The following is a 27780-nucleotide window of genomic DNA, read 5'->3' on the forward strand; positions in this document are numbered from 1 at the left end:
GGCACTCCTCAGAAAGAGACATTGTGATTGTGCACATGGGGATGGGAAGCAAACACGGTGTGCTTGGCTCTCACTGACAGGACCCTCTCAGCACCTTCCGTGTGGGCCACAGACCAACAATAGTCTACTCTGTGCATCTTGCGCATGGAAATCTACCTATCCCCAGGAGTGGGGTGGCCTTCCTTGGACCTTGTCACTGACCAGCCTTCACTGTTCTCTCTACAGATGCCGCCCCTACGAGGACTGCTGTGGCTCCAGGTGCTGCGTGCGGGCCCTCTCCATACAGAGGCTGTGGTATTTTTGGTAGGTCACACTTGGGTCTGGATACCTTGTTCCACCCTTAGTCAATATTGTCACAGCTGCAGTTGCTTCATCACTTGAATCACTCGGGGGTGACCTTGGTCAAGAAAACAGGTACATGCAGGTTGACTTGTGAGAAGCCGGTATTGCTCATGATTTAGAGGAAGGTCTTCCCATGCCCAGGAATTGCAGCTGGAAGAAGAATTCTTTTGTATGTTTTACTGGTTTGAGGGTATCAGGGGTCATACCCTGCATTGCTCCTGGCTCTGCACTCAGGGATCACTTTACATGGTGTCCAGGGATCTCAGGAGGTGCTGGGGCTCAAACCCAGGTGTGATGTCCTATCTCTGCAGCCCCAGAACAGTTCTTCTCTGTTTTTTTTTTAATTAATTCTTTATTAAGGCACCATGATTTATAAAGTTCTTCATAATAGAGTTTCAGGCATACATACGCCAGCTTTAGTTCTATCACTAGTGTCAACTACCTTCCACCAGTGTCCCCAGGTTCCCTCCCACACCCCTCAGTCTGCCTCTTTTACAGGCACTTTTTTAAGTTTGGGTGTTATAGTTTGGATCTCCTGCTTTCAATTTTGTTGTCTCAGTTGTTTAGATATATACACATGCACACCTCTGTGCCATTGAAGAGATCTCTGCCCCGACACTCCTCCATGTACCTCTTCTTTCTCTCCCTCAGTTTCTTTCCTTCTCTGTCCTTCTCATTTCTATGATATAGAGTGAGGAGTGATCTAGATTTACTACCCTCACTCTTTGATACCTTATATTCACTCATCCTGTTATTCTGTATTCTACAGATAAGGGAGATAATCTGGTGTTTGTCTGTCTTCTACTGATTAGACTTAACATGAGACCCTCCAGTTCCATCTAAGTTGCAATGAATTAATTGCATGGTTTTATCATTCCTTGCAGCAGTAATGTATTGCATTTTGTTTATATACCATAGCTTCATTATCTGCTTGCTTGTTGCTAGACCTAAGTTGAATACATAGCCGAGCTATTGTGCTACATACTGTGATAAGTAATGATGCCCTTTTGAATGAATGTTTTTGTGTCCTGGGTAGAGATACCTAGAAAACGGATTGCTGGGTCATTTGCCAGCTCCGTTCTTACTTTATGAGAAATCTCCATACTGTTTTCCATACTGGTTGAACCACCATCAGTGAATGAGAGTTCCCTTCTCCCACATCCTTACTAACACAGGTATTGCTTCCAGTCTTCTTTGATACGTGTCATTCCCACTGCTGTGGCATGATATTGTCATCTTGGTTTGGATTTCCCTGCAAATGAGTGATGGTGAACACCTTTTCATGTGTCTATTGACCATCTTCCTATCTTCAGAGAATTGTCCATTCAATTCTTCTCCCAATTTCAGGTGGGATTTGAGTTTTTGGTGGTTGATCTCTAAAGAACAGCTCATCTTTTGGAAGGTGGGTTCATCCTGAAGTAGCTGATCTATTGTTTCTGAAATGGAGCTTCCCCATCCCCCATTTAAAAAAAATTCTTGTTTTTATTGATTTGAAACACCCCAATTTATGATACCATTAATGACAAAGCTTCATGCATCCAGTAGTCCACACTGCATGCTCCACCACGGTGTCCACCTTCCTCCACCATTGTCTCAGGGTCCCTCCTGTCCACTCCGTAGCCACCATCCCCTCAACCCCCATCCCTGGTAAGCTCAGCTCTGCATCCCAGTTCTCAGGTCACGGAACTTTTGAAAACCAGAGATTAGCAAATCTTGAGGTCCAGTTTCTTCTCATTCAGACTCTGTCGATTGAATCCTGACACACCGCCTGTGTCGTTGCCCATAAACGGCTCCACGGAAGGAGCTGGTAGAGCCAGGAAGTCTAAAATTGTACTTTCAGGGAATTTTTGGATACAGAGGTTCCGGTGAGTGGGGGGACCCTCTGTGGATCACCATCTGGGATGTGTGTTCTCATTTGACTCCAGGAACAAAACATGCTGCTTTCTGCATCAGGGAAAGTGGAGCTGGTGTGGGGATTTGCTGGAAACGAGTGTTTCTGGCACCATCCAGCACTTCTGCTGCTCTGCTCAGGGCACGTGACCTCAAGGCCGACTCCACAGAGTTACCGCTTCTTTAACTTCACTCCTTCAGCTGCCGTGCAGCTTTAAGGTTCTGACATTCCTGACTTCTGAGGACTGTAAGACCTTTGCGAGCATGTTCCAGCACCACCTGTGTTTTTCCCTCCTGATAACTCTCACAGTGTTTGATGCGGGGAACTCTCCATGGGGATTCTGCAGGCCAGAGCCTCCAGCTCTGGGGGTTCTTGTCATCGTTCCCATCCCCCATGCCCTGGTGGTCACTTGGCATGTGCGTGGCTGAGCTCCCCTGCCTCAGGCAATCCTGGCCTGTCCTTCTGGCTGTTTGAGGCATCCCCTGGTTCAGTGTCACTACTTGGAACATGTTTGTGCCTGCTTATCTTACCACATTAGTTGCTGATACCTAAAACTCTTTTTTCTTAAAGTATTTGGGTTTTTTTTTGTTTGTTTGTTGTGGCTAAAATCTTTGCATTTCAGGCTTAGAGAATTAGTACCAGAAGCTGAGGGAGGGGCTATAGCTGACCTTTCAGATCTGTGTCTAACTGCTTGCATGTTTTCATCCAAAATTTTCCTCCCTGGTCTTGTAGGGAGTAAGCAGTACTATCTGGGACATGAGTACGTAAAGAGCTGAGGAGGATTCAGGCTGGTCTGAGCCATCAGTAGGTGAAGAAGAGGATGTTGGACTGCTCTTAGCAATGAAAACTGGGCAAAGTTTGGGTATATGTGGTATCAAAGGTACTGCCAGGCCACTGGGTTTTCCTCAGCTGGCAGTCAGGTATTGCTGAGCTGTTGGGCCAGGCCCTTCAGAGAGGTATCACCTCCCACCACAAGGACTGGCATTCATCAGAAAGAACCACCACCACCAGTGTTGTTGAGGGTGTGGGGAAAGAGGGCCCTCATTCACTACTAGTGGGAATGCCAATTGACCCAGCCTGTTGGGAAGACAACAGGGACATTACTCAAAAAAGCAGGACTGAACTTCCACATGACTCAGCAATTTCACTCCTGGAATTGGGGCTCAAGGGCCTCAAAGCACAGTGCAGAAAAGACATCTGCACTCCTGCTCATTGCAGCACCCTATCCAATAACCAAAATATGGAAGCAACACAGATGCCCACAAACAGATGACTGGGTAAAGAAACTATGGTACATATACACAATGGAATGCTACTCAGCCATCAGAAAAGATAAAGATAAAATAAAGATTAAAAAAAAAACAAGAAAAGATAAGATAAATTCATGTAATTAGCTGCAACTTGGATGGATCTGAGAGTAGTATGTTGAGTGGAATATACTCAGTAGTATGTTGAGAGGGAGAGGAACAGACTCAGAATGATCTCTCACGTATGTGGCATATAAAGAAACTGCACTGGGGAATATCAGATGCCCAAAGGCGATAGAAATAAAAAGCAGGAAGACTGGTCCTCGGGAGGAAGCTTGTCTCTGGGAAAGGGTGAGGGATAAACTAGGGCAAGGACACTGGGATGAAGGAGGGAAGTGCCTGCCACAGAGGAAGGCTGGGCCAGGAGGGAGACTGGGGGCACTGATGAAGGGATTGGTATTGGAACAATATATGCCTGAAATCATAAATATTTTTGTGACTTCATAATTCACAGCAATTCAATTTAAAAGGAGAGAAGAAAGTAGACCTGGCAGTGGCAGGTCCTCAGCGTGCAGCAGTCAGCCTGAGCTGAGCTTAGCAGTGCTGTGCCTGGGCCCTGGGTGTGAGGCACCTCTGGTCTCTGAGAGATGCAGGAGTGTCTGTGTTGCCCTGTTGGAAGCACCTCCCGGAGAGCTCTGCGGGTGCTGGGCTGTGTGTTCACCATAAAGGAGCTGACTGGGGGGCGGGGGAAAGGGCACACTTGGCTTGAGCAGGGCCATGTGCCTCCGCGCCTGCTCAGATGTTGGTTGTGAGAGTTAGGGTGGGATGTGAATTAGCAGGAGCCCATGTTGGGGAGGTTCGTAGATTTTCCTTCACTGATTCTGTGTCTTAGGTTGTACTACACTGCACATAAAGAATAGTAGTACACATTGTACTAAATTGTATACTGAAAAAATGGTGAAAACAGGCCTCAGGGTGACTCAGCGGCCAAGCTCGCTGCAGGCCTTCCCTTCCCCAGGCCTCTGCTCAGCTGGGGTTTCCTTCCTTTTGCAGGGGGGGATGTTGTAGCCACACCCGGGGGCCATGTGGTGTCAGGGATGAGCTCAGGGTCTCCAACATGAAAAGCATGTGCCCTGCCAGTGAGGACATCCCCACCCTCATGCGGCTGTTCCCCTCAGCCTCTCCCCCTCGCAGTGCTCCTGCCTTTCTCTCCGACCTGTCTCCTGTCCTCCTTTTCTCCTTGTCCAGGAGTCCCTTAAATTTTCAGGTCGGAGATGGGCAAGAGTTTGCCAGTCTCTGAGAATTTGCTGGCCGTGCTCTTTGTAGTGTCACAGTCGGAGGATATTCAGTTATATTTTGAACTTGCAGACTTTACATTTACACTTTGCCAGGTGGGCTCCCAAGTTGGCCAGTGGATCAGTCATGGCAGTCCTCAGCCAGCTGGGCTGGTGTGTGTGTGTGTGTGTGTGTGTGTGTGTGTGTGTGTGTGTGTGTGTGTGTGAGAGAGAGAGAGAGAGAGATGAGTGTGTGTGTGTGAGTGTGTGTCTGTGAGTGTATGTGTGAGTGAATGAGTGTGTGAGTGTGAGTGTGTGAGAATGTATGTTTGTGAGTGTGTGTGAGAATGTGTATGTGTGAGTGTGTGTATGAGTGTATGTGAGTGAGTGTATGTGAGAGTGTGTGTGAGAGTATATGAGTGTGAGTGTGTGTGAGTGTATGAGTGTGAGTGTGCGTGTGTGTGTGTGTGAGTGTGTATGCCCAGGGCAGTGCTGCTCGGGACTGCATCCCCAGGGGCGACCGAGGCTCCCTGATGGTGCTCAGGGTCTTCCAGGGCTGCATCCAGAGATGTTCAGGGGCCCAGGTGACGCTAGGGAGTGAACCAGGACTGACCACTCTCAGGCATGCGCCTTAACCTCTGTGCTCTTTCTCCATCCCCTCCACGCATGTATAGATATTATTCTCAGGAGGATTTCTCTGTTTCTGTAGTTTCTCTGAAACCGGGAAGCCCCAGGGCCCCGGCTGCCTCCTCATGCAGTGCTCTGGCCTAGGTTCCTCCTGATGATGGGCGTGCTCTTCTGCTGCGGAGCGGGCTTCTTCATCCGGAGGCGCATGTACCCCCCACCGCTGACCGAGGAGCCTGCGTTTAATGTGTCCTATACCAGGCAGCCACAGAGCTCCGCTCCAGGTAAGCCACTTCCCGACGTGTGGGGCATTAGAGTCGATGCTGCTTCTGTGCGCATGCGCAGGGGTGCTGTCGCAGACTAGGCCTGGAAGAAGTATTCAGGCTACATTTCGTCCTTTACATTGTGGTGACTAGCTTCGTTTTTGATGCGGGTTGCTGGGAACGAGCCCAGGCTTCATGCATATGACACATGCACTGAGTCACATCCCTGACCCCCGGGCTGATGATACATTTTATTCTGCCTTTGTCATGATAAAACGTACGACTATGGGGCCCAATAGCATACCAGGTAAGGCGCTTGCCTTGTGCACAGATTGGACCCGGATTCAGTCTCTGGCATTCCACCTGGTCCCCTAAGCACCACCAGCAGTGATCCCTGAGCACAAAGCCAGGAATAAGCCCTGAGCACCACCAAGAGTAGCCCCCCCAAAAAATCAAAAAGTACAATGACTATTGGGCTGACTGCCTCTTGTTTTTTATTTTATTTTTTTGCTTTTTGGGTCACACCCGGCAATGCACAGAGGTTACTCCTGGCTCTGCACGCAGGAATTACTCCTGGCGGTGCTCGGGGGACCATATGGGATGCTGGGAATCGAGCCCGGGTTGGCCACATGAAAGGCAAATGCCCTACCCGCTGTGCTATTGCTCCAGCCCCCTGACTGCCTCTTGACTCATGTTCTTACCTAGTTATCGGTCTATCTTGTATGCATTTATGAAACTTGTGTATGCATATTATTTCCATTTATTTCTTAAAATGATCTCATATACATTTTGTTCTGAAGAATGTCCCTGATATTTTTTATGCTTTGAACTAAGAATTATGTTACCAAGTGGCAAATTACTTAGATATACTTTCATTGCAGATCATTTTTTAATTTTTTCATTCTTTCAACAGATATTTATTGTGCATTAGCAAATGTATTAATAAAACGAACCATTAGTATTCTGAGGACTTATACATATTGCTGCTATAGAAATTTTTATACGTTTGACTTATTTGGGGACCATTACCCAGGGTGATGTTTCTGGGTCAAAAGAATTAGTAGTTTCTAAGTCAAAGCTGTGTTTCATTAAGAATTAGTTAAAATAGAATTATTTAAAATTCTAACAGAATATGATGTGTGAATTTAATTCTTTCTCAGGACACAGGTGAGTTCCCTAATTTTAACATTCCCTGTGAGGTCTTTGTCCTGCCTTGAGGAAGGACGGGAGCCAGGCGCTGAGTCCTGCTGTCAGAGCTGCTCCTGTGAGGGGGGTGAAGGCTGCACGGGTGGGTGTAGCTCAGAGCCTTTGGACAATAGTCTGGAGGTTTCTGCAGTTTAACTTCCACTCAGGGCTAGTAACATTGTTTCATGTGTAAGTGGCTTTGAAAATTTGGAAATATTTGAATAGTAATTTCAGATGTGTAGTGTGAAGTGCATGTTTTCCACTTATAGGTAACTCGGGAGACTAGTTCAATAGTAGAGGTTGTGTCTCTTATATGTGAGGTGTCGGACTTAAGCCCTGATGCCACAGAAAAGAAAAGGGAAGTGAAGAGGTGGGGAGGGGATTGGAGACCAGAGCTCGGTACGGTTTGCCTAGATTAGCCCTAGTTTAGCTCCTTGATATCTTGTTCCCAACGAGGCAGTAGATCAGACTCATCTCTCTCCTGGTCTCCGTCTCTCTGAGGGTGGTTTTCAGGCAAGAGCAGAAGCCTTTGTCCCCGAGTCCCAGAGGCAGGAGGCCTCGTGTCCTCTGTCCCTGTGCAGCTGAGGCCCTGCATGCTGCTCCTTCTAGGTAATGTTTGTGGGCCCTGCTACATAGTCCCTGACACTCCTGTCCCCCCACCGTCCTCTCTGTGCGCTCATCTTCTCTGCTCCCCACACCGGAGTGCTCCCTGCCTGAGTGGAATTCTCACTCACTGATCACTTCCTGCCTTTCACCATGTTGCCAGCAAAAGTTCTGTTTTTGCAAAGAGCAAAGCAAAGCACAGTCATGCACTGGCGGAGGCAGCAGCGTTCCCTGTGCGTGGCAGCTTCGTCTCAGCCCAGCTGGCGAGGCCAGCACAGCGGAGCCTGTGGCCCTGAAGGTTCTTGGGGCTGGCAGCTAGCTGTAGTAGTGCTGGAGTCGGATCCAGGTGGGGCTGTGGCTTGGAGTGAGGGCCCGCACCTGCCCCAGGCCTGAAGGGCTGAAGCTGCAGGCGGAGCTCCGGGCCTGCGCTCCAACCGGGAGGTGAGGTGAGCAGCTGCATGGGGGGGCTGCAGTGCAGTGACTCTCCTAGGCTGGGTAGAAAGACGCGGAATGCTGGAGTGATGTGTGCCCACAGCCAGCCGAGATGCCGCGCCTGCGAACTGGTCTTCAGCAGGAAGCAGCACTCTCGGGGCGGGGCTCGGGGAGGGCCTTGTTCACCCGGGAGGAGGAAGAGTGGGTGCTGCGAGGTGGTCCAGCAGCAGTGCCGTGTCATTGATACGTGCAAAACCATACTTAAAAGAAGCGCCTCTGGTGGAAACAGACATGGGAAAGGTAAAGGGGACGGGCATTGGTGGAGGGAAGTGGACACTGGGAAGGGATTGATGTTGGAATGCTGTGTGCCTGAAACCCAATCATGAATAACTTCATAATCTCTGCACTGCACTGTAGCACTGTCATCCTGTTGTTCATCGATTTGCTCAAGTGGGCACCAGTAACGTCTCCATTGTGAGACTTGTTACTGTTTTTGGCATATTGAATACGCCACAGGGAGCTGGCCAGGCTCGGCTGTGTGGGCAGGATACTCTCTGTAGTTTGCCAGGCTCTCCGAGAGGGATGGAGGAATGGAACCCCTGACAGCTGCCTCCCAAACCTTTCACTGTGGATTTCTGTCCCTACGTGCATCTGACCTGGTCGGGCAGGGGAGGGGCATCCCTGCCTCTGGGCTCCAACTAGCCCAGAGTCAAATAGTCAGAAAAGCATGGAAGCTTTAGATCCCAGGGTTCCTCACCCTCTCCCTTTCCTTGGATGCACTCACATTGACTGTGCTCACATTGAGCCCAGGGGAAGGGGCGGGGGTGGGGGAGACAGTAACAAAAAGAAAGATGCACTTTAAGATTTTTGAATGTTCAATCAAATAATTTTATATAATGAAGAGAAGTGTTATTGAATGATTTTAAAATATATAAAGCAAAACTTAAAGGAATGATGGAAACTTTACGAATACCAGTACACTTTTACTAATTGATGTAAATATAAAATTGAAGGCAGGAGTTAAGGAGAGAGGAGAGGTCAAGTTCTTTCCCAGCACCAGGCCTGTATCTGTGGCTCCTTCAAGACTCTGAGTCTGAGGGCCCTGCACCAGCGACTGACGCTGACTAAGGCTGCTCTTCCCACACCTCCCCACACAGCCTCCTCCATCTCCCCACACAGCCTCTTCCATCACCTCCCCACACAGGGCCTCCTCCGTCACCTCCCCCCCACAGGGCCTCCTCCATTACCTCCCACACACAGGGCTTCCTCCATCACTTCCCCCCCACAGGGCCTCCTCCACCACCTCCCCACACAGGGCCTCCTCCATCACCTCCCTCACACGGGGCCTCCTCCATTACCTCCCCCACACAGGGCTTCCTCCATCACTTCCCCCACACAGGGCCTCCTCCATCACCTCCCCCACACAGGGCTTCCTCTATCACTTCCCCCACACAGGGCCTCCTCCATCGCCTCCCCACACAGGGCCTCCTCCATCAACTCCCCACACGGGGCCTCCTCCATCATCTCCCCACACAGGGCCTCCTCCATTATCTCCCCACACAGGGCCTCCTCCATCACCTCCCCACACAGGGCCTCCTCCATCACCTCCCCCACACAGGGCCTCCTCCATCACCTCCCCCACACAGGGCTTCCTCCATCACTTCCCCCACACAGGGCCTCCTCCATCACTTCCCCCACACAGGGCCTCCTCCATCACTTCCCCCCCACAGGGCCTCCTCCACCACCTCCCCACACAGGGCCTCCTCCATCACCTCCCTCACACGGGGCCTCCTCCATTACCTCCCCCACACAGGGCTTCCTCCATCACTTCCCCCACACAGGGCCTCCTCCATCACCTCCCCCACACAGGGCTTCCTCTATCACTTCCCCCACACAGGGCCTCCTCCATCGCCTCCCCACACAGGGCCTCCTCCATCAACTCCCCACACGGGGCCTCCTCCATCATCTCCCCACACAGGGCCTCCTCCATCATCTCCCCACACAGGGCCTCCTCCATCACCTCCCCACACAGGGCCTCCTCCATCACCTCCCCCACACAGGGCCTCCTCCATCACCTCCCCCACACAGGGCTTCCTCCATCACCTCCCCCACACAGGGCTTCCTCCATCACTTCCCCCACACAGGGCCTCCTCCATCACTTCCCCACACGGGGCCTCCTCCATCATCTCCCCACACAGGGCCTCCTCCATCACCTCCCCACACAGGGCCTCCTCCATCACCTCCCCACACAGGGCCTCCTCCATCACCTCCCCACACAGGGCCTCCTCCATCGCCTCCCCACACAGGACCTCCTCCATCGCCTCCCACACAGGGCCTCCTCCATCTGCTCTCCCTGCACACATGTGTGCCCCCCTCCCCCTGCACACATGTGTGCCCCTCCCTCCCCCTGCACACAGGTGTGCTCCTCTATCACTGTCTCTCCCATGGGTGTTGATTTGTTTTGAACTTCTTCTGAGACCGTGTACACATATAAATATGTGCTTCCTTTCTTCCTCTGGTTTCTCTTTTTTCATCCTTCTGCTCTGTTGTTTTTATTTTATTTTATTTTGTGTGTTCTGGAGCCATACCTAGCAATGCTCAGGGCTTCCTTCAAATGTGGACTATGTGTTGCCAGGGATTAAACCTTCAAAACACGTGTCCCAGCCCTTTGCGCTGTTTCCCCACCTTCATTTTTGTCTTAACACTTACCCAGTTATAAGTGATAAAGTTCCTCCTGGGAGGTGTGAGTTGCTCAGCGCCTGCTCTGGTCCATGTGTGCTGAGCAAGTCCCAGTGGCTGACATTTGGTCCCAGCACAGGATGAAGTGTGCAGCCTGTGCTGCGGGGAGGTCTGTGAGAGCGTGTGTGAGCAACTGCCCATGAGCACCATGACCAAAGTAGCTGAGGGCCACAACCAAGAGTGCAAGCAGCAGAATCAAGTGTGCAACCGCAGCTCATTGCCACACTGGAAAATCTTAGAGGGGGAGTTAAAATGAAAGCACACAAACTCACAAACTGGCCTCTCCCAAAAAGAAGTCCCTCAGTTAATAAAAGTCAACCCCCAAAAGGCCGGAGTGACAGCACAGGGGTCAGGGCACTTGCTTTGCATGCTACTGACACTGGCGAGACCTCCTGCACCACCAGGGTCCCCTGAACATCACATGTGTGACCCCAGAGGCTTCAAGCACTATCCAAGTCACTCCCAGCACTGCTTGCACAAGCTGCGTCTCCTCTCAGCCCCCACACTCAGCCTCTGGTCCAGTTGGTCTAGAATCCCTTTGAGGACCACCCCCTACAAACCCCCCACCTCCTGAACTCCATCCAAAATAAAAAACTAAAAGATTAATTCACAGGAAGCAGGAACCAGCAGACAGTTTAAATGAATTACACAAAACAGAAAAAGAAGATTTGCAAACCTGGAGGTTTATGCTTGATAAAAAGAAACAAATAGAAATGGCATCACAGGCCTTACTTCTGATAAATCTAATTAGCTGGAAAAGGAAAAATTACAAATTAAAACTGCAGGTCCCACTGTGGTTCAAATTCACACAATAAAAGTATTCATGAGATGGAAAATCTTGATAAGATGGGAAGTATGCATCAGAACATTGAGGTTTACAATGGACCAAAACTCTTCTAAGCAAGAGTTTAAAGACTCAAGAAAAATTTTAAGAAAATTAATTTCCAGAATAGCTATACATTCATGTAGTGCCTTGAACTCTTATTTTTTATTTTGGAGACTGCACCCTGCAGTGTAGGGAGCCACTCTCAGCTCTGTGCTCAGAGGTTGCTCCCAGCAGTGCTCACTTCTCAGGGGATGGTGTGGTGCCAGGTTGGCCCTGAGCCTGGGCCTCTCTGGTGTGCTCCGGCCTACTGAGCTCTCTCAGCCCAGTGTCTTTGAAACTTGAAAAATAACAGTTTATTTCAATGATGCATGAATATCTACAATGTATTAGAAAATTAAAATTTTTTGTTATTGTGCCACACCTATTAGGGGTTGCTCAGGGATGACTCCTGGAAGTGTTTAAGGATTCCAGGTCAGCTGTGCCCAAGGCAAGACAGCACCCTATCCACCCAGCTCTTAATATCACTAGCCCCCAAGCCTATTTTTTGAAAGTTGTCATAATTTATAAAGAAACACAAAAATGATGATTTATGTTTATTGAACACAGATACAGCAATCCAAAAGGGGGGAACATAACTGTAAAGGAATCAAGTTTTATATATATTATAAAAATAAGCTGGTATACAAATACAGTGTTCTAACATTAGGATATCGAATGCAATCCCAGTGATACCAGAAAAGAAAATTACTGTGGAATATACACAAAAGGAAATAACTAATTCATTATACAAATTGAACTATTTCAAGAAAATGAGGGACAAAAAAGCACAAAAACAGAAGTCCTTTTTTAAAATTTTTAAAAAATTTTTTTAATCTGATGTGCACAGATCTTACTCATGCATGGCTCTACACCCAGGGTTCACTCCTGGCAGACTCAAAGGACTAAATGTGGCACCAAAGATCAAACCTGGGTCGGTCATGTACTGTGAAAACCCTCCCGCGCAGCTGTGTGAACTCCTTCACTTGGGATTACACGTTAAAGGGTGTTCATGGGCTCTCCAGGTAGCTCTTTCTTGCCACCTGCAGTGGGTGCTCTTGAGCCGCTTCTCCACCCGGGACGGCTGTTGCCTTGGATGGATGAAGGAAGAACGAGGGCCAAACTGGTTGCTGATTAGTTGCCGTTTATTCAGTCTCTCATCCCTCCCAGCTCTCTCCAATCCTGTCTCTGACTCGCTCTACATCGCTCTCCGTGACTCCTCTCCAATCTCCCCAGCCCCTCTTACTTTCTCCTCTCAGCCTTCTATCTAACTCACAACCTTCTCCCCTAACTCTGTGTCTCTTCTCTCCATCCCTGCCTCTCTCTTCCTCAGTCTTCCTCAAACTGTCTCACTCAATCTACTCCCTCTTCTTCTGTCTCTCTTTATGTCTCTCTCGTCTCCTTGCAACTGTGCTCTTTCTTCTCCCTCCACACCTTCCCAACCAGCCTCTCCACGGGAAGCACAAACAGCATGTTTTCCCAGTCTTCCTGACCACCTGCAGTCCACGAGGGCAAAACAGCCCTTAAGGTGCGTTTCTCCTCTCCTTAGAACTGCAACTTTATTAACGTCTTTAATTCTCCTTCCTAATATTTACTGGACATGGTAATAGACACTTTGAGGCTTGTAGGGTGGCTCTCCTGGGGACATCTCAATACAGACTTAGACTACATTGCTCAGGCTGGATCAGTCATTCTTAACCCCAGCAGGGTCCAAATTTGGATTATGACAGAATTTGTCCATGACCATACTCTTAACTTATAGTTAAACATTATGGCACTTTGGCCAGGCCCATTTCAATGCCAGGATAGCTAGCTCACCTCTTGCCGTGGGTCCATCCAGTCCCTTGTCGGGACCCTGCTTTTGGGGATCTAGGAAGTAAGGGCAACTGAGGCTTAAGTCCAGAGGGCAGATGACCAGGAGGTAATATTATCTGGAATCAATCAACTCCCAAGCCACAGGCTTGTCTTTTTAACTGTCTTCCTGTATCCATACAAAACGCAATTGCTCTGAAATAACCAACCATGCAAAGGACATTAAGGAGAAGAGAAATACAATATTTACAAGTCAGAGTCTGATCAGGAGACAAAGGTAATTGACAAGTTGGAGGCCAATCAACAAACACAAGCTCCCAGCGGCCAGAGAGGAAGGGCAAATCAACGTTATCCTACAATGTACAAAGTGAGTGCCCTACCCACTGTACTAGCATTCTGGTCTTAAGTCCTTTCTTATCAGTAATTACTTTCAATATAAATGAATTGAGCCCTTCACTCAAAAGATAGAAAATGGATATAAACACATGACCCAACTACCTGCTGCCTCTAAAAAACTTAACAGCTTGGAAACAAAAAGACGGGAAAAGCAAATAATCAAAAGCAAATTATCCAAGCAATGTATATCCAAAAAGGCAAAGTGAAATAAAACTTGACTTGATTTGTTTAAGTTTATGAGACAATAAAAAAATGTATGAGACATAAAGGAACACTAATTGCTAATAAAAGTTCAGTTGACCATCGAAGTGAGTGATAAGCAATTCTTCGGTACTTGCTGTAGACTTAGATATCCCACTTAACATCATTCTTGTTCTCCTGAACACATTTTTCGCTCAGGGTCTTCCTGATCAGCCTTAGTTCTGTTGGGCTTTGTTTTACCTGTTTCCATCCAATTTTCTTGCTGGTGATAATTCCCATTAGTCCACTTAGGTGTGGTTCAGAAACAACACCTACTGACCACAGTACACCTCTCCCCACCCCGCCGCCATGCTTGATTGCAGAATTGAATTTTCAGTATTTGAGATGTTTAGTTCCTAGAGTCATGTGTGGATGGGCACATTTTTAAATGATCTCTATCAGTCCTGTGGTCATGGACCTGCTCCTTCCTGTACTTCTCCCCATGACTTGCACACCTGTGATGAAGTCTTCCTCGTTCCAGTTCCTTAAACATGATGTCTCCCCTCCAAGGTCAGCACTGAGTCCAGCTTCCTCCCTGTTTCATGGACAACATGGCCAGCCTGGTCAGTGTCTGCTCCCGGGCTCTGCTCTTAATCATCAGTAGATATCTGGGAATGTCCAGGCTGTGCATATTGTCTGTGTGAGCCGCTGTCCCTGCTTCTGCCTAGCCAGAGCCGTTAGCTGCTTATCACCGACAGTGCCCCTGCTTCCTGCTCACCTTTTGCCTCAGATACCAGTATCCAGCATGTTCTGTCCCATGGGTGACAAGTTTTTTTCACCTAACAGTTCATGTTCTCCACAAGTTTATAACTGATCTGTTTTCTGTCTGTTCTTGTTTGTTTGTGTGGGGTCATACCCATCGTGCCAGGATTGCTCCTGGCAGAGCTCAGAACCATTCGCAGTGCGGTGTATGGTGCCCAGGTGGGCCATGTGTGCACCAGGCATCCTGTAGGCTGGCCTGTTCTGTGCTGTTTTATTTCCATACTAATGCCTCTCCATCAGATTCCGATCCTATGCTCCCAACTCATCAGCACCCAAGAGCCCTCTCATCAAAATACCACCTTCATGCTCACGGCCACTCTCCACATGCTTGGGCTGAGCCTCACCCACAAGTAATTTCTTAGAAAACCGAGGTATGTGGAACTTTATGACTGAAAACTCTGGGTTCAGCAGAACAGGAAACAGGTTCTCTGCCCGTCTCCCCATTTCTGGCAACTCAGCAGTCATGCCCATAAGCCACCTCTGGTGGCGCCAGATAATTTCATCAACAGAGCACTATTCTTGAATAGTTACCCAAGTAACCAAGCACAAGTGGACTTCCCCCAGCAGCTACCCACTGAGAATGTTCTGTTGGCCCAGCAGGAGGAATACAGGGCTGTAGACTCCTCCTGACCAGTTCTCCACCCACCTGGATAGGTGCTAGGAGCCCTCCTGTGTCCTGGGTCCTTTGCTTGGTTGTAAGTTCAAATACTGCACCAGATTATAAAGTCCTTGGCCTCACTAAGCTTCTGTTTCCTGTTACAAGTCTCTACTCCCATAGGAAGGCCCAGACATGGGTCTGGGTCGAAGTGCTCAGGCACTTCACCTAACCAGTACATCTCTGCATGTCCTCTTTAACTACCACCACCCCCTTACCCTGCCTCCATGCCTTCCTCCGAGCAGCTGTTCAGTGCACAGCACAGAGAGACTGCCTTGGCTCTGTAGTAAAACTATTCAGCAAGGGTACAGGAAATTCTATATCTCCATGTCCTTTGGAAATCTGGAGTTCAAGACTGGAGAGAGAAACAAAAGCAAACAAAAATTGGCCCGGAGCAGGGGAGGGCAGAGGTAGTACAATGAAGAGGGCATTTAACTTGCATGCAGCTGACCCGGGTTTGATCCCTGACATCCCATATGCTCCCTGTGCAGCACCAGGAGTAATTCCTGAGTGCAGATCCAGGAGTAACCCCTGAGCATCACTGGTTATGGCCCAAAAACAAAAACCAGAAAAGAAATTTAAATTTCTTATCTGGGTCTGTCCTCGTGGTGCAGACAGTATACCAATCACTTCTTTATTCTTAAAAATTCTTCTTTCGCAGGGCCAGAAATATAGCTCCGGTAGCAGAGCCCCTGACTCCTTCTGCTCCAGCCCGTTCCTGGTAACCCTTGGCATTACTGTGCCCTGCCCTGCTGCATTGAGGAAAACTGGCAGGGTCCCAGATTCTTCACTCAGTCAGACCCTGGGGTGCCTCTGTTTTCATGAAACAAGAACAAAACATGCCTCTTCCCCCTTGGCTCCCAGAGTGCAGCTCCTAATTCCCTGTTCTGTTTCTTCCCAGTTTCCTTTGGATTCTTTTCATCTACTTTAGATGTTCTGCTTCCTTTTCCACTTTGTGTTTGCCTTTGCTGCAGTTCTCTGCCAGCCTCGGTATTTTCCTCCGTGTTTTCTCACCCTGCACGCTTCATGGGTGTTTTTCATCACATCTCTGTTTTTCTTACCTCCTCTACAGAGACCCCTGAGCTGTCAGGCTTCCCCAGGAGCTGGTTGAATTTCCTTCTGCCCCACCCTCCTGCCCCTGGGCTCTCTTGGTAGATCCCCTGAGAGAGATGGCAAGTAGCCCTTCACTCTTTTCTTCTTTCCCAGATTTTATTTTGTTAAAGCACCGTGTATTACAAAGTCATTGATAGCTCAAATTTTGAAACCCTGGAGTTTAGAGGTAAAGGAAAGAAACTTTTTTTTCTTTTTTCTTTTGACCTCTTCTTTCTTCTGCAGACTGGAATCCTGGTTGAATCACAGCAAGGAAAAGTATTCATTTGAAGCATTAACTGCAGGACCCAGAGAAATCATAGAGAGGGCAGAGGCTTGCTTGCAGGCAGCCGACTCCATCACATATGCATTTGGTCCTCAAATTATTGAGTAAGGCAAAAAAGACAGATTGCAGCCAGGGGAACATAGACCCAAGTTGTCTGGTTCTGCCCTGGTAGGGCGGGTTCCCGGGCACACTGGGACTTAGCAGCCTCCTGGCTGTTTCAGTTATTCAGACTTAAATAGCCCCAGAGGATCTTCAGTGTTGGGTATCTCCAGCATTTCATGGAGACCTCCCCAGATCACTGGAGACTTCCTCATGCTCGCTCTTTTCCTCTCTCCTTCCTGTCAGCAATCCCACCAGCAGTGAATGAGGGGCCTTTCAACCTCATATTCACACTGTCACTGGTTTCTTTTGTTCTTTGTGATGTACGGCAGTCTTACCGGCATGAGATGATATTTTATTTTTGTTTTGATTTGCGTTTCCCTGATGAGTGATGTAAAGCACTTCTTCACAATATGAAGAAAAAGGCCATCTCTATGCCTTTCTTGAGGAAATTTGTTTTCCTTCTTCCCCATTTTTGCATGGGGTTGACAGATAAGGAGAAAATAATTGTCCACCTCTCATCTAACAAAGGGATAATATCCAAAATATATAAAGAACTTATAAAACAACAAGAAAAAACATGATCTCTTCTTTAATATTTAATTTCTTATTTATATAAAATTGTTTAAGGCTCTGTGTTTGTATAAAATATTGCTCCAGAAATTAAAAAATTAATCTTTGAAGCTAAAGGAATATTACAGGGGGCAAGACACTTGTCTCCCAACAAGCTGACCTGGGTCCAAGCCCTAGCACCTCATTTGCCTGCCAGGAGTGATTCTTGAGTGTAGAACCAAGACTAGTCCCAGAGCACACCTGGATGTGTCCCCCAAATTAATCTTTGCCTTTGAAAAACTCACAGTCACAGCCAGTCATGAACTGTACAGAAATATTTATTAGCAGCAGGTGAGATGTACGGTAGACTAGGTGTGTAGTTGTGGTGAGGTCACCAGGGTAGCAGGGCAGTGACTGAGGTTGACAGTCTGTGTTGACCCTGGGATGCATGCATGTCTGGCTTTGTTTCTGTTCTTCAGTACATCTCCAGGTACCATGAGCTGATTCATGCCATCTGGAGGCTGAGACAGTTCGTCCTTTGTGGGGGTCCTTCATGCTGCAGGTGGAGACATCCACGAGTCAGACTTTGTTGAGACTTTTGCAGTGAGCCATTTGAGGGGGAAAATCCATGTGTCCTAGTACCACATCAGACTCCCAGCAGCTTTTCGGGTGCCCCAAGGAGCTCCTGCATTAGTAGAGGCCGAGTCCCAAGTCCTCTCGAAAAGGAGGGTAGCCCTGCAATTCCCTAAAGCTCCCGAGTGCATTGATTCTTGTTTGTTTTGTTTTGGGGTCACATCCAGCAGTGCTCAGGCTTACTCCTGGCTCAGCACTCAGGGATCACTCCTGGCGGGCTCGGGCTTCTTTTGGGATGCCAGGGACTGAACCCAGGTCAGCCACATGCTAGGTAAATGCCCTACCCACTGCACTATAATCCTGGCCCTTGCCTTGATTTTTTTCATTTGGTATTTTATCATGCTATTAATATTATCAGAGGAACAAGGTCCAAATATTAGACTCCAAACTGTATCTCATATATTCTACCCATTAAAAATGAATTAGGGGAGCCAGAGTAATAGCACAGCAGGTAGGACGTTTGCCTTGCATGTGGCCAACCTGGGTTCAATCCCCGGCATCCTATATGCACCATCAGGAATAATTTCTAAGTGCAGAGCCAGGAGTAACCCCTGAGCAATGCTAGGTGTGAGCCAAAAGGCAGAAAAAAATTAGGGGGTTCGAGATAGTACAGCAGGTAAGATGCTTGCCTTACCAGCAAGGCTGACCCAGGTTTGGTCCTTTGAATACCACCAGGAGTAACCTCTAAGCACAGAGTCAGGAAGAAGTTTTGAATATCACCAAAACTTTGATACTTTGAGTATTACCTGGTGTGGCCAGATAACAAACACACCCAAAGATTAGACTGAGTTAGTGCTAGATTTGGGAACCGAGCAACGAGCCTGCTCTGTGCAAACCTCCAGCCCACCCGAGAACACCTTCCTCTAGTAGCATCAGCATAGACAGGGGCTCCATCAGCACCCAGCACCTTCCCAGGCTTGCTTAGAGGCTCTCTCCTGAGTGACAAGTAATCTCCGCCCTACAGAAAGCCCGCCCCAGCAGGCAAGCCTGGAGGCAGAGCTGGACCAGCTCCCCATCCATCTCACTGTGCCATGCAGAGGCCAGTGAGGGACACTCTCAGGGGCCCAGGAAGCCCAGCTTCTCCCTGGTCACCTCTCCAGCTGGTGCTCCTGGCCGCCCTCTCCAGCTATGGTTTTGCAGCCTCCCAGGGCCCATAAGTTGAGTCATTCAAACCTCAGCTGAATGGTTTTGAGCCCTCATGCCATTTCTGGGTCTGACCCTAGTCATCACCTTCCATCGCCGCACCCGGCACAGCTGCTCCATGGCGGAGCTTGTTCCTCCGCCAGTGCTCCCAGTGCCCGGGCTGTGGTCCTCCCTGTGTGGGCTCTCCCTGGGACTCGGCTCTGTCACTGCGTCACCTCTGCTCTTCTGTCTTGCAGGTGTCCAGCCCCCGGGGCTCCCGTACTACGCCGACCCCGGAGGACCAGTGCTGACTCCTGCAGGCAGCGCCATGGCCATGGCTTTCCAGGTGCAGCCACATTCCCCGCAGGGCAGCACCACCTACCCACCGCCCCCATCCTACTGCAACACCCCGCCGCCCCCCTATGAGCAAGTGGTGAAGGCCAAGTAGGGCCGCCGCCCGCCCAGTGATGGAAAGTGCAGGGACACAGGCAGAGGCTCCGCCCTCGCTCCCCTCTCTGTCATCTGCTTCCAGGAACTGTCTTGTGAGCCACTAGAGGCAAACACTCTTGGGCCTCCAGAGCCAATACGGCCCCGAGTTGCCCCAGGAGGACCAACGTCCACATCCATTCTCTGTCTCTCTGTGGCCTGTTTCTGCTGGGACAGAGGGGATCCTCCCAAATCCCCAGAGTGCACCAAGACCCTCAGGAGAGACTGGGAGGTGAAAGAGGCTTCGTGGGCTGTGCCAGCAGCAGCAGAACCAAAGGGGCCTATGGTCTTCTCTGTCTTGCTCACTTAGAAGCCCTTAGAATCAGCCCATGGGGCGAGCCTCTTAGCACATTTTCATCTCCACTGGCTTCCCAGAGATGAGGGAGGCTGGGAGAGCTGCAGTAACATGAATCCAGCATTGGGCCCGGCTGGATGTCTGCAGTCACCTGAAAACCGGAGGAAAACCACCTAAATTCAGACGGCTTCCTGCCCCGCCCAGAGACCTCGCATTTTGTGAGCTTCAATCTGCCCTGCTGGAGAGACATTTGCTCTTTGTGGTATGTGTGGAGCGCTGTCCTCTAAGGGCCTCTGCTCAGTCGCTCAGATTCCCCACAGCCTTTCCTGCAGCAGCTCCCTGGCTGGGGTGTGTTGGCGGACACCCCAAAGGCAGGAGGTCACACAGCAGCCTCCATGTCCACGCCAGCCATGGCCCGTGCTCTAACCTCACCTGGTGAGATGCTGAGGAAACGGACAGAGTAGGCAAATGAATCCAGGACTGCGGTAGGTCTCTCAGAAGGTACTGAAACAGCCCCGAGATCCACGTCAGCAAGTGCTGTGGCTGGCCCGGCAAGCTTGGGTCCGAAACTTTTCCCCCCACCACCGTCCCGGGCCCGGACAGTGAGCAGAGTTAGTGGTGTTGACATTGTGGTTAGCCTGCCTGAGACAGGAAGGGGAGAGTGACATAGATCCATATGTGTGTAGTAGTGGGACAGGGTGGGGGGTGGGGCCTGGGGTTGGGGATTGAGCTAAGGTTTAAACAAACCAATTGGAACCTCTTGAAGAAGTGCAGTTCCTTGAACTTGAGCAATAAGTGTCTTACTGAGGTGGATGCTGGGTGTCTCCATCCCTCTCCATCGTGCATCTGGCACCCTGCTCTATTGAGACAGCTTCTAGGGGAGCAGGGGGGAGTTCCAGCACCTTCCTTAGAGGACAGATAATCTGGGAGACTTCGGGTTATGGCACAGGAAATGCCCCTGAGAGCGCAGACACTGATGCCAGCCCTGGGACCACCCTCACTCGACTTCTGGATCCCGGCCCCTGAGGAGGACTGCCCATGGCCAAGTCCTCACACACGCCCGAGGTAACAAAGCACAACATTTGCTGTTTACAACCAGGGACAATGACAGGGCTCCAAACAGTCTCTCCTCTAGGTCATTTGTTTTGCCTTTTCAACTTCAACTTGACCCTTTCCTTTTCTGGTCTGAAAGCACACTCAAGCTGGCCTGGACTCCACCCAGGTGCCACCGAAGAGCACCCAATTGTCCACCCCAAATTTTGTTTATCTTTTTTGATAGAAAATGGTCATAACAGACTGGACGCTTCGAGGTTAGTGCTGAGCAGTTTTCTATGCCCACCTTTGTCTAAGATGAGTGTGGCTTCCCCCTTGGACCACAGTGAGAGCCCGCTGCAGTGTCCACTCCTGCTGCGTGTGGAAATCCCACTGGGTCACATCCCCAGCTGTCTCCTGCCCTCTGCGCTGCTGTGGCTGGCGCCATCTGGCTCCTGCAGGTCCAGGTGCTTAAGCATGAACTTGGAGAGGGTCCATGCATGTTTTTCCTTGGTGGCACTTGGCTCATTCCTGTCTCTTTTGTTCTATTTTGATAGGGTTCTGTTTCCTATGTATGCGAAATAAAAATTAATTTGGACATGTGCTTTGCTTTCCTGAGTGGGGAACGAGGAGAAAGGGAGGATCTACAACAGGTGGGGAGGGGCTAAGGAGTGCTACAGCCCTCTGGAGGGAACCAGAAATTAGATCCCATCCAACATAGAAGGTACTTTTGGTTCACCAGCATATTTTAAGTTGAGTTGATGAGTTGGTTTGGGGCATACCTGGCGGTTCTCACAGCACACACCTAGGTTCTGCGCTCGAGGACCACGCCTGAGAAAGCTCAGTGGGTCCTAGAGGGTGCCAGGGATTGAGCCCTAGTCTACTGTGCTCTGCCCCCTCGTTTTAAGTTTTGAACTTATGAGGTGATTGGTAAGACAGAAGCATGAGTTAGATAATCTACCAGTTGGTATTGATATTGGTTAACCTGGGACCTCGCCTTGTTTTCCATTGCGCCGTTAAAAGCTCAGCTCTGAAAGGCTGGAGAGACAGTGCAGAGGTGAGAAGTTGCCGTGTATACTAACCCTGTGTGTTCCTCGGCGCCACATATGGTTCCCCAAGAACTGCCAGCAGCAACGCTTGGGTGATGACAAAGCCTGGAGTAAGCTGTGGACACCATCAGCTCTAGACCAAATTCTACCCCTCCCCTGCAAAATCCAGAGCTGGGCCTGGGAGATAACTCACAGAGCGAGGACATATACTTTGCATGCAGGAGCCCCAGTTTTAGCCCCAGGTACTCGTCTACAAAGCACCACTATATGTGACCAAAAGAAAATGTAATGATCCCTGCCCTAGACTGTCGCCCTGGATGGTGGCAGGCCAATCCACAGCACTGTAGCCATTTTCTCTTCCGGCCCAGGTGTGTGACATCCCCTGGCCCGCCCTTCCCATGTCCCAGACAACCTCTCAGACTCAGCTATAGTGCGGCAAAGGGCATGGCCTAATCCTCAGGGGCGTGGCCTCAGCCAAAGTGGGCGTGGTCTAATTTTGGGCGGCAGTTATTTTCTCGACACCCAGCAATCTTTTATTACATCTCAGCCTCGTTACCCATGTCTATGAGTAACATCCTAGCTATACAAAAAACAGTAAGACAATAGGCCACAAGTCTATCCTAATTTCACCCAAATACCAATGATTACAAGTACCTGTGCAAAGCCCAATGTAAAAGAGCACATTCTCCGAAAGCATCACTTTAGGCCTCACGTAAGGATTAGAAGAACATCTGAGAGGAAGAGCATGTTCTAGAAGGGGAAAATAAAAAAAGCAACCATCACTGACGGAGCCCATCCAGAATCCTTTTTCATAACAAGAGGGAACAGGGATAGTGAACTTGAAGGTCCCGCTTCCATACCACCAAAAAACATAAAGAAACAGTGCAAATCCCCACCACAAAGAGAGGACAATGAAAGGAGTCCAGATGCCTCAATAGGCATTTCCTACAAACTTGGCCTCTCCGATAAAAAATTCAGAGTTGAAATACTGAAGATGTTCAATGAACTCAATGTAAAGATTGAAAAGGTATCCATTAAATTAAAGGAGGGCCTGACAGAAACAATATAACAGACAGCCAAGAAAGTATGGGAAGAAATGAGAGCAGAAATAAAAAAGCTACAAAAAGAAATGTCACGAATGAAGGATTCGGTAGATAAAAAAAAAAAACTGGGTGCCCTCAACAATAGAATGGCTACAGCAGAAGACAGAATGAGTGAGCTTGAAGATGAGCTGCAGGAAGCCTACAGGCAACAACAAAAAATGGTAAGAGACCTCAAAATAGCTGTAAGGTGAATCAGAGTCCTAGGGGATGATTTCAAGAGGAACAACATTAGAATCATTGGAGTACCAGGAGGACAGGAAAGAAACCCCAGTGAAAAAGCCACAGTCAAAGAAATTATTGCTGAAAAGTTCCCAAGGCTGGAGAATGCAGGCATCCAGATTCAAGGAGCCCGAAGGGTGCCAGCTGAAAGAGACCCTAACAGAAAAACTCCAAGACATATCATAGTTAGGATGATGGACGTCATGGATAAAGACACAATACTGCACACAGCAAGGTCAAAGAAGGAAATCCCATACAAAGGAGCACCTCTTATATTCACAGCAGACCTATCAGAGGAAACCCTCCAAGCCCGAAGGCAATGGTGAGATATAGTGAAAAAGCTCAATGAAATGAACACTTCACCAAGAATACTTTATCCGGCTAAAATCTCATTCAAACTCGAAGGAATAATACACTACTTTGTGGATAAACAACAACTCAGGAACTTCGTAGACTCAAAACCAAACCTAAAAGAAGGACTAAATGGGCTATTGTAAGACAAGAAAACCCCCTACAAGTACAACAAACCCTTACAGAAAGATGGTGCAAAATCCCATAACAGTAATCTCTCTCAGTGTCAATTCACCAAATAAGAGACACAGACTGGCAAAATGGATTCAGAGACTGAACCCAACATTCTGCTGCCTGCAAGAAACATCTGAATAGCCAGAACAAACACAGACTCAAAGTCAAAGGATGGAAAACAATACTGCAAGCAAACAACTCCCTCAAGAAAGGTGGGGTGGCCTTACTAGTATCGGACAACATAGACTTCAGGTTGAAAAAGATCAGAAGGGATAGTGAAAGCCATTTTTTATTAATCAAGGGATATGTACAGCAGGAAGAAATCACACTCCTAAACATGTATGCACCCAATGAGGGACCAGCTAAATACTTACAACAACTGCGAACAGACCTTAAGAAGGACATTGTGAGCAAGACAATAGTAGGTGGAGACTTCAACACCGCCCTATCACCTCTGGATAGATCAAGAAGATTAAAACTCATCAATGAAATACTAGGTTTGAAAGAAGAAATAGAAGAGAGAGGGCTAATAGATCTATACAGGGCTTATTATCCCCCCAAAAAAGAATACACATTCTTTTCCAGTGCACATGGAACATTTTCCAGAATAGACCATGTGCTGGGCCACACAACATACCTCAACAGAATCAGGAAGATAGACATTGTATCAGCTATCTTTTCAGACCATGATGTACTGAAGATAGAAGTTAATCATGCAGAAAACCAAATCAAACACGTGGAAATTAACTCGATGTTGAACAATGAGTGGGTCAGGAAGGAAATCAAAGAAGAAATCAAAAGGTACCTGGAAACAAATGAGAATGAAGACACAAGCTACCAGAACCTGTGGGATGCAGCTAAAGTCGTGTTAAGGGGAAAAATTATAGCTCTGCAAGCATTTCTCAGGAAGGAAGAAGGGGCCCACATAAATAACTTTACAGCTTAAGATTTTGGAAAAGGACCAAAAAAAGTCCAAACCAGGCAGAAGGAAAGAGATAATAAAACTTAGAGCAGATATCAACAACATGGAAACCCAAAAGACAATCCGAAAGATCAACAAAACCAAGAGCTGGTTCTTCAAGAAAATAAACAAGATTGATAAATCACTAGCAAGACTCACAAAGAGAGAGAGATCCCTTATAAACCAAATCAGAAATGAAAAGGGGGAATATCACAACAGAAACCAAAGAAATTCAAAAGATCATCAGAGACTACTTTGAAAATATGTATGCCATGAAACGAGAACCTAGAAGAAATGGATAAATTGCTGGATTCCTATCATCTCCCAAGGCTGAATCAAGAAGACCTGGAATACCTGAACAGTCCTATTAATATCAAGGAAATTGAAACTGTAATCAAAAGTCTTCCCAAAAACAAAAGCCCAGGTTCAGATGGATTCACTAGCGAATCCTTCCAAACATTTAAAGAGGACCTATTGCCAGTTCCTCTCAAGCTTTTCCAGGAAATTGAAGAAACAGAAACCCTCCTAAACAGTTTCTGTGAGGCTTATATCTCCCTAATACCAAAAGCAAACAAAGACAACACACAAAAAAAGAAAACTACAGGCCAATGTCCCTGATGAACACAGATGCAAAGATTCTCAACAAAATATTAGCAAACTGAATTCAACAACTCATCAAAAAGATCATACACCACGACCAAGTGGGATTCATTCCAGGGATGCAAGGATGGTTTAACATTCAGAAATCAACATAATCCATCATATCAACAAAAGAAAAGAACCATATGATCATATCAGTAGATGCAAAGAAAGCATTTGACAAGATCCAGTACCCATTTATGATGAAAACTCTTGCCAAAATGTGTATAGAAGGGACTTTCCTCAATATAGTCAAAGCCATTTACTACAAGCCTACGGCAAGCATCATCCTCAATGGGGAAAAACTAAGGGCCTTCCCTCTAAGAACAGGGATGAGACAAGGATGCCCACTCTCTCCACTTCTGTCAATATAGTACTGGAAGTACTTTCAGTCGTGGTTAGGCAAGAAAAAGGTATCAAGGGCATTCAGGTAGGAAAGGAAGAAATCAAGATATCACTATTTGCAGATGATATGATACTATACTTAGAGAACCCCAAAAACTATCAAGAAACTCTTAGAAACAATAGACTTGTATAGTAAAGTTGCAGTCTATAAAAACAATACCCCAAAGTTTATGGCTTTCCTATATACAAATAACAAGGGAGAAGAAAGTGACATGGAAAAAGCAATCCCATTCACAATAGTGCCTCAGAAAATCAAGTACCTCGGAATCAGCTTAACTAAGGAGGTAAAGGACTTGTACAAAGAAAAGTATAAAACGCTACTTCAAGAAATAATAGAGGACACGAGGAATTGGAAAGATATCCCCTGCTCATGGATTGGAAGAATTAATATTGTCAAAATGGCAATACTCCCCAAAGCATTGTACACATTCAGTGCGATCCCTATAAGGATACCCATGACATTCTTCAAAGAAATGGAACAAACACTCCTGAAATTCATATGGAAAAATAAGCCTCCACGAGTAGCCAAAGCAACTCTTGGGGAAAAGATTATGGGAGGAATCACCCTCCCCAACCTCAATCTCTACTACAAAGTGGTAATAATTAAAACAGCATGGAACTGGAACAAAGGCAGAGCCACAGACCAATGGAACAGGGTTGACTATCCTGACATCCTCAAATATATTATCATCTAATCTTTGATAAGGAAGCAAAAAATGTGAATTGGTGCAAGGAAAGCCTCTTTAACAAATGGTGCTGGCAAAACTGGATAGCTACATGCAAAAAAATGGGGCTTAGATCTCTACCTAACACCATGTACAAAAGTCAGATAAAAATGGATTAAACATCTCAACATCAGACCAGAATCCATAAGTTACATGGAAGACAAGGTTGGCAAAACCCTCTACAGCATTGAAGCTAAAGGTATTTTAAAAGATGACATGCCACTTCCCAAGCAAGTGAAAACAGATAAACAAATGGGACTAACTTAAACTAAGAAGCTTCTGCACCTCAAAAGAAACAGTGACCAAAATACAAAGACAGTCTACAGAATGGGAAAGGATATTCACCCAATACCCATCTGATACGGGGTTAATATCCTTGATATTAAGGATAATACCGGTTGAACTCTACAAGAAGAAAACTTCCAACCCCATTAAAAAAATGGGAGATGGAAATAAATTTTCTCAAAGAAGAAATCCGAATGGCTAAATGACACATGAGAAAATGCTCTACATCACTAATCAGGGAGATGCAGATTAAAACAACAATGAGATATCATTTCACACCACAGACTGTCCCACACCCAAAAGAACAAAAGCAACCAGTGTTGGCATGGATGTGGGGAGAAAGGGACTCTCACTGCTGGTGTGAATGCCGACGGTTCAGCCCTTTTGGAAAACAATATGGATGCTTCTCAAAAAATTAGAAATTGAGCTCCCATTTGGCCCAGCAGTACCACTTCTGGGAATATATCCCGGAGAGGCAAATAGGTGTAGTAGAAATGACATCTGTGTTTGTATGTTCATTGTAGCACTGTTCACAATAGCCAAAATCTGGAAAAAACCTGAGTGCCCAAAAACAGATGACTGGTTAAAAAAATTTTGGTTCATCTACACAATGGAATATTATGCAGCTGTTAGAAAAGATGAAGTCATGAAATTTGCATATAAGTAGATCAACATGGAAAGTATCATGTTAAGTGAAATGAGTCAGAAAGAGAGAGACAGACATAGAAATAGAAAGATTGCACTCCTCTGTGGAATATAAAATAACAGTGGAAGACTAACACCCAAGAGTTGTATCAATAAGGACCAGGAAGTCTGCCCCACAACTTGGAAACTGGCCTCACATGCTGGGGGAAAAGGCAGCTCAGAGAGAGAAGGGAACACCAAGTAGAGGATGTTGGGACGACCCATTCGGGTTGGAAGATGCTAACTGGAAGTAGACTATAGACT

At 47.6% G+C, this 27780-nt stretch overlaps 1 protein-coding gene across 1 annotated transcript in view; it reads left to right on the top strand.

Moving 5' to 3' along the window:
* VOPP1 (VOPP1 WW domain binding protein) overlaps positions 1–21519 on the top strand; it is a 102032-nt gene extending 80513 nt beyond the window's left edge. The window contains exons 3-5 of the mRNA XM_055130610.1: positions 226–303; positions 5526–5662; positions 19366–21519. Coding sequence (XP_054986585.1) covers positions 226–303; positions 5526–5662; positions 19366–19556 — 406 coding nt within the window. The 3' untranslated portion in view covers positions 19557–21519. The remainder of the gene's footprint in view (positions 1–225; positions 304–5525; positions 5663–19365) is intronic.
* Positions 21520–27780: the final 6261 nt, after the last annotated feature.

The sequence above is a fragment of the Sorex araneus genome, chromosome 3, assembly GCF_027595985.1.
Source record: "Sorex araneus isolate mSorAra2 chromosome 3, mSorAra2.pri, whole genome shotgun sequence".
Taxonomy (NCBI): Eukaryota; Metazoa; Chordata; class Mammalia; order Eulipotyphla; family Soricidae; genus Sorex; species Sorex araneus.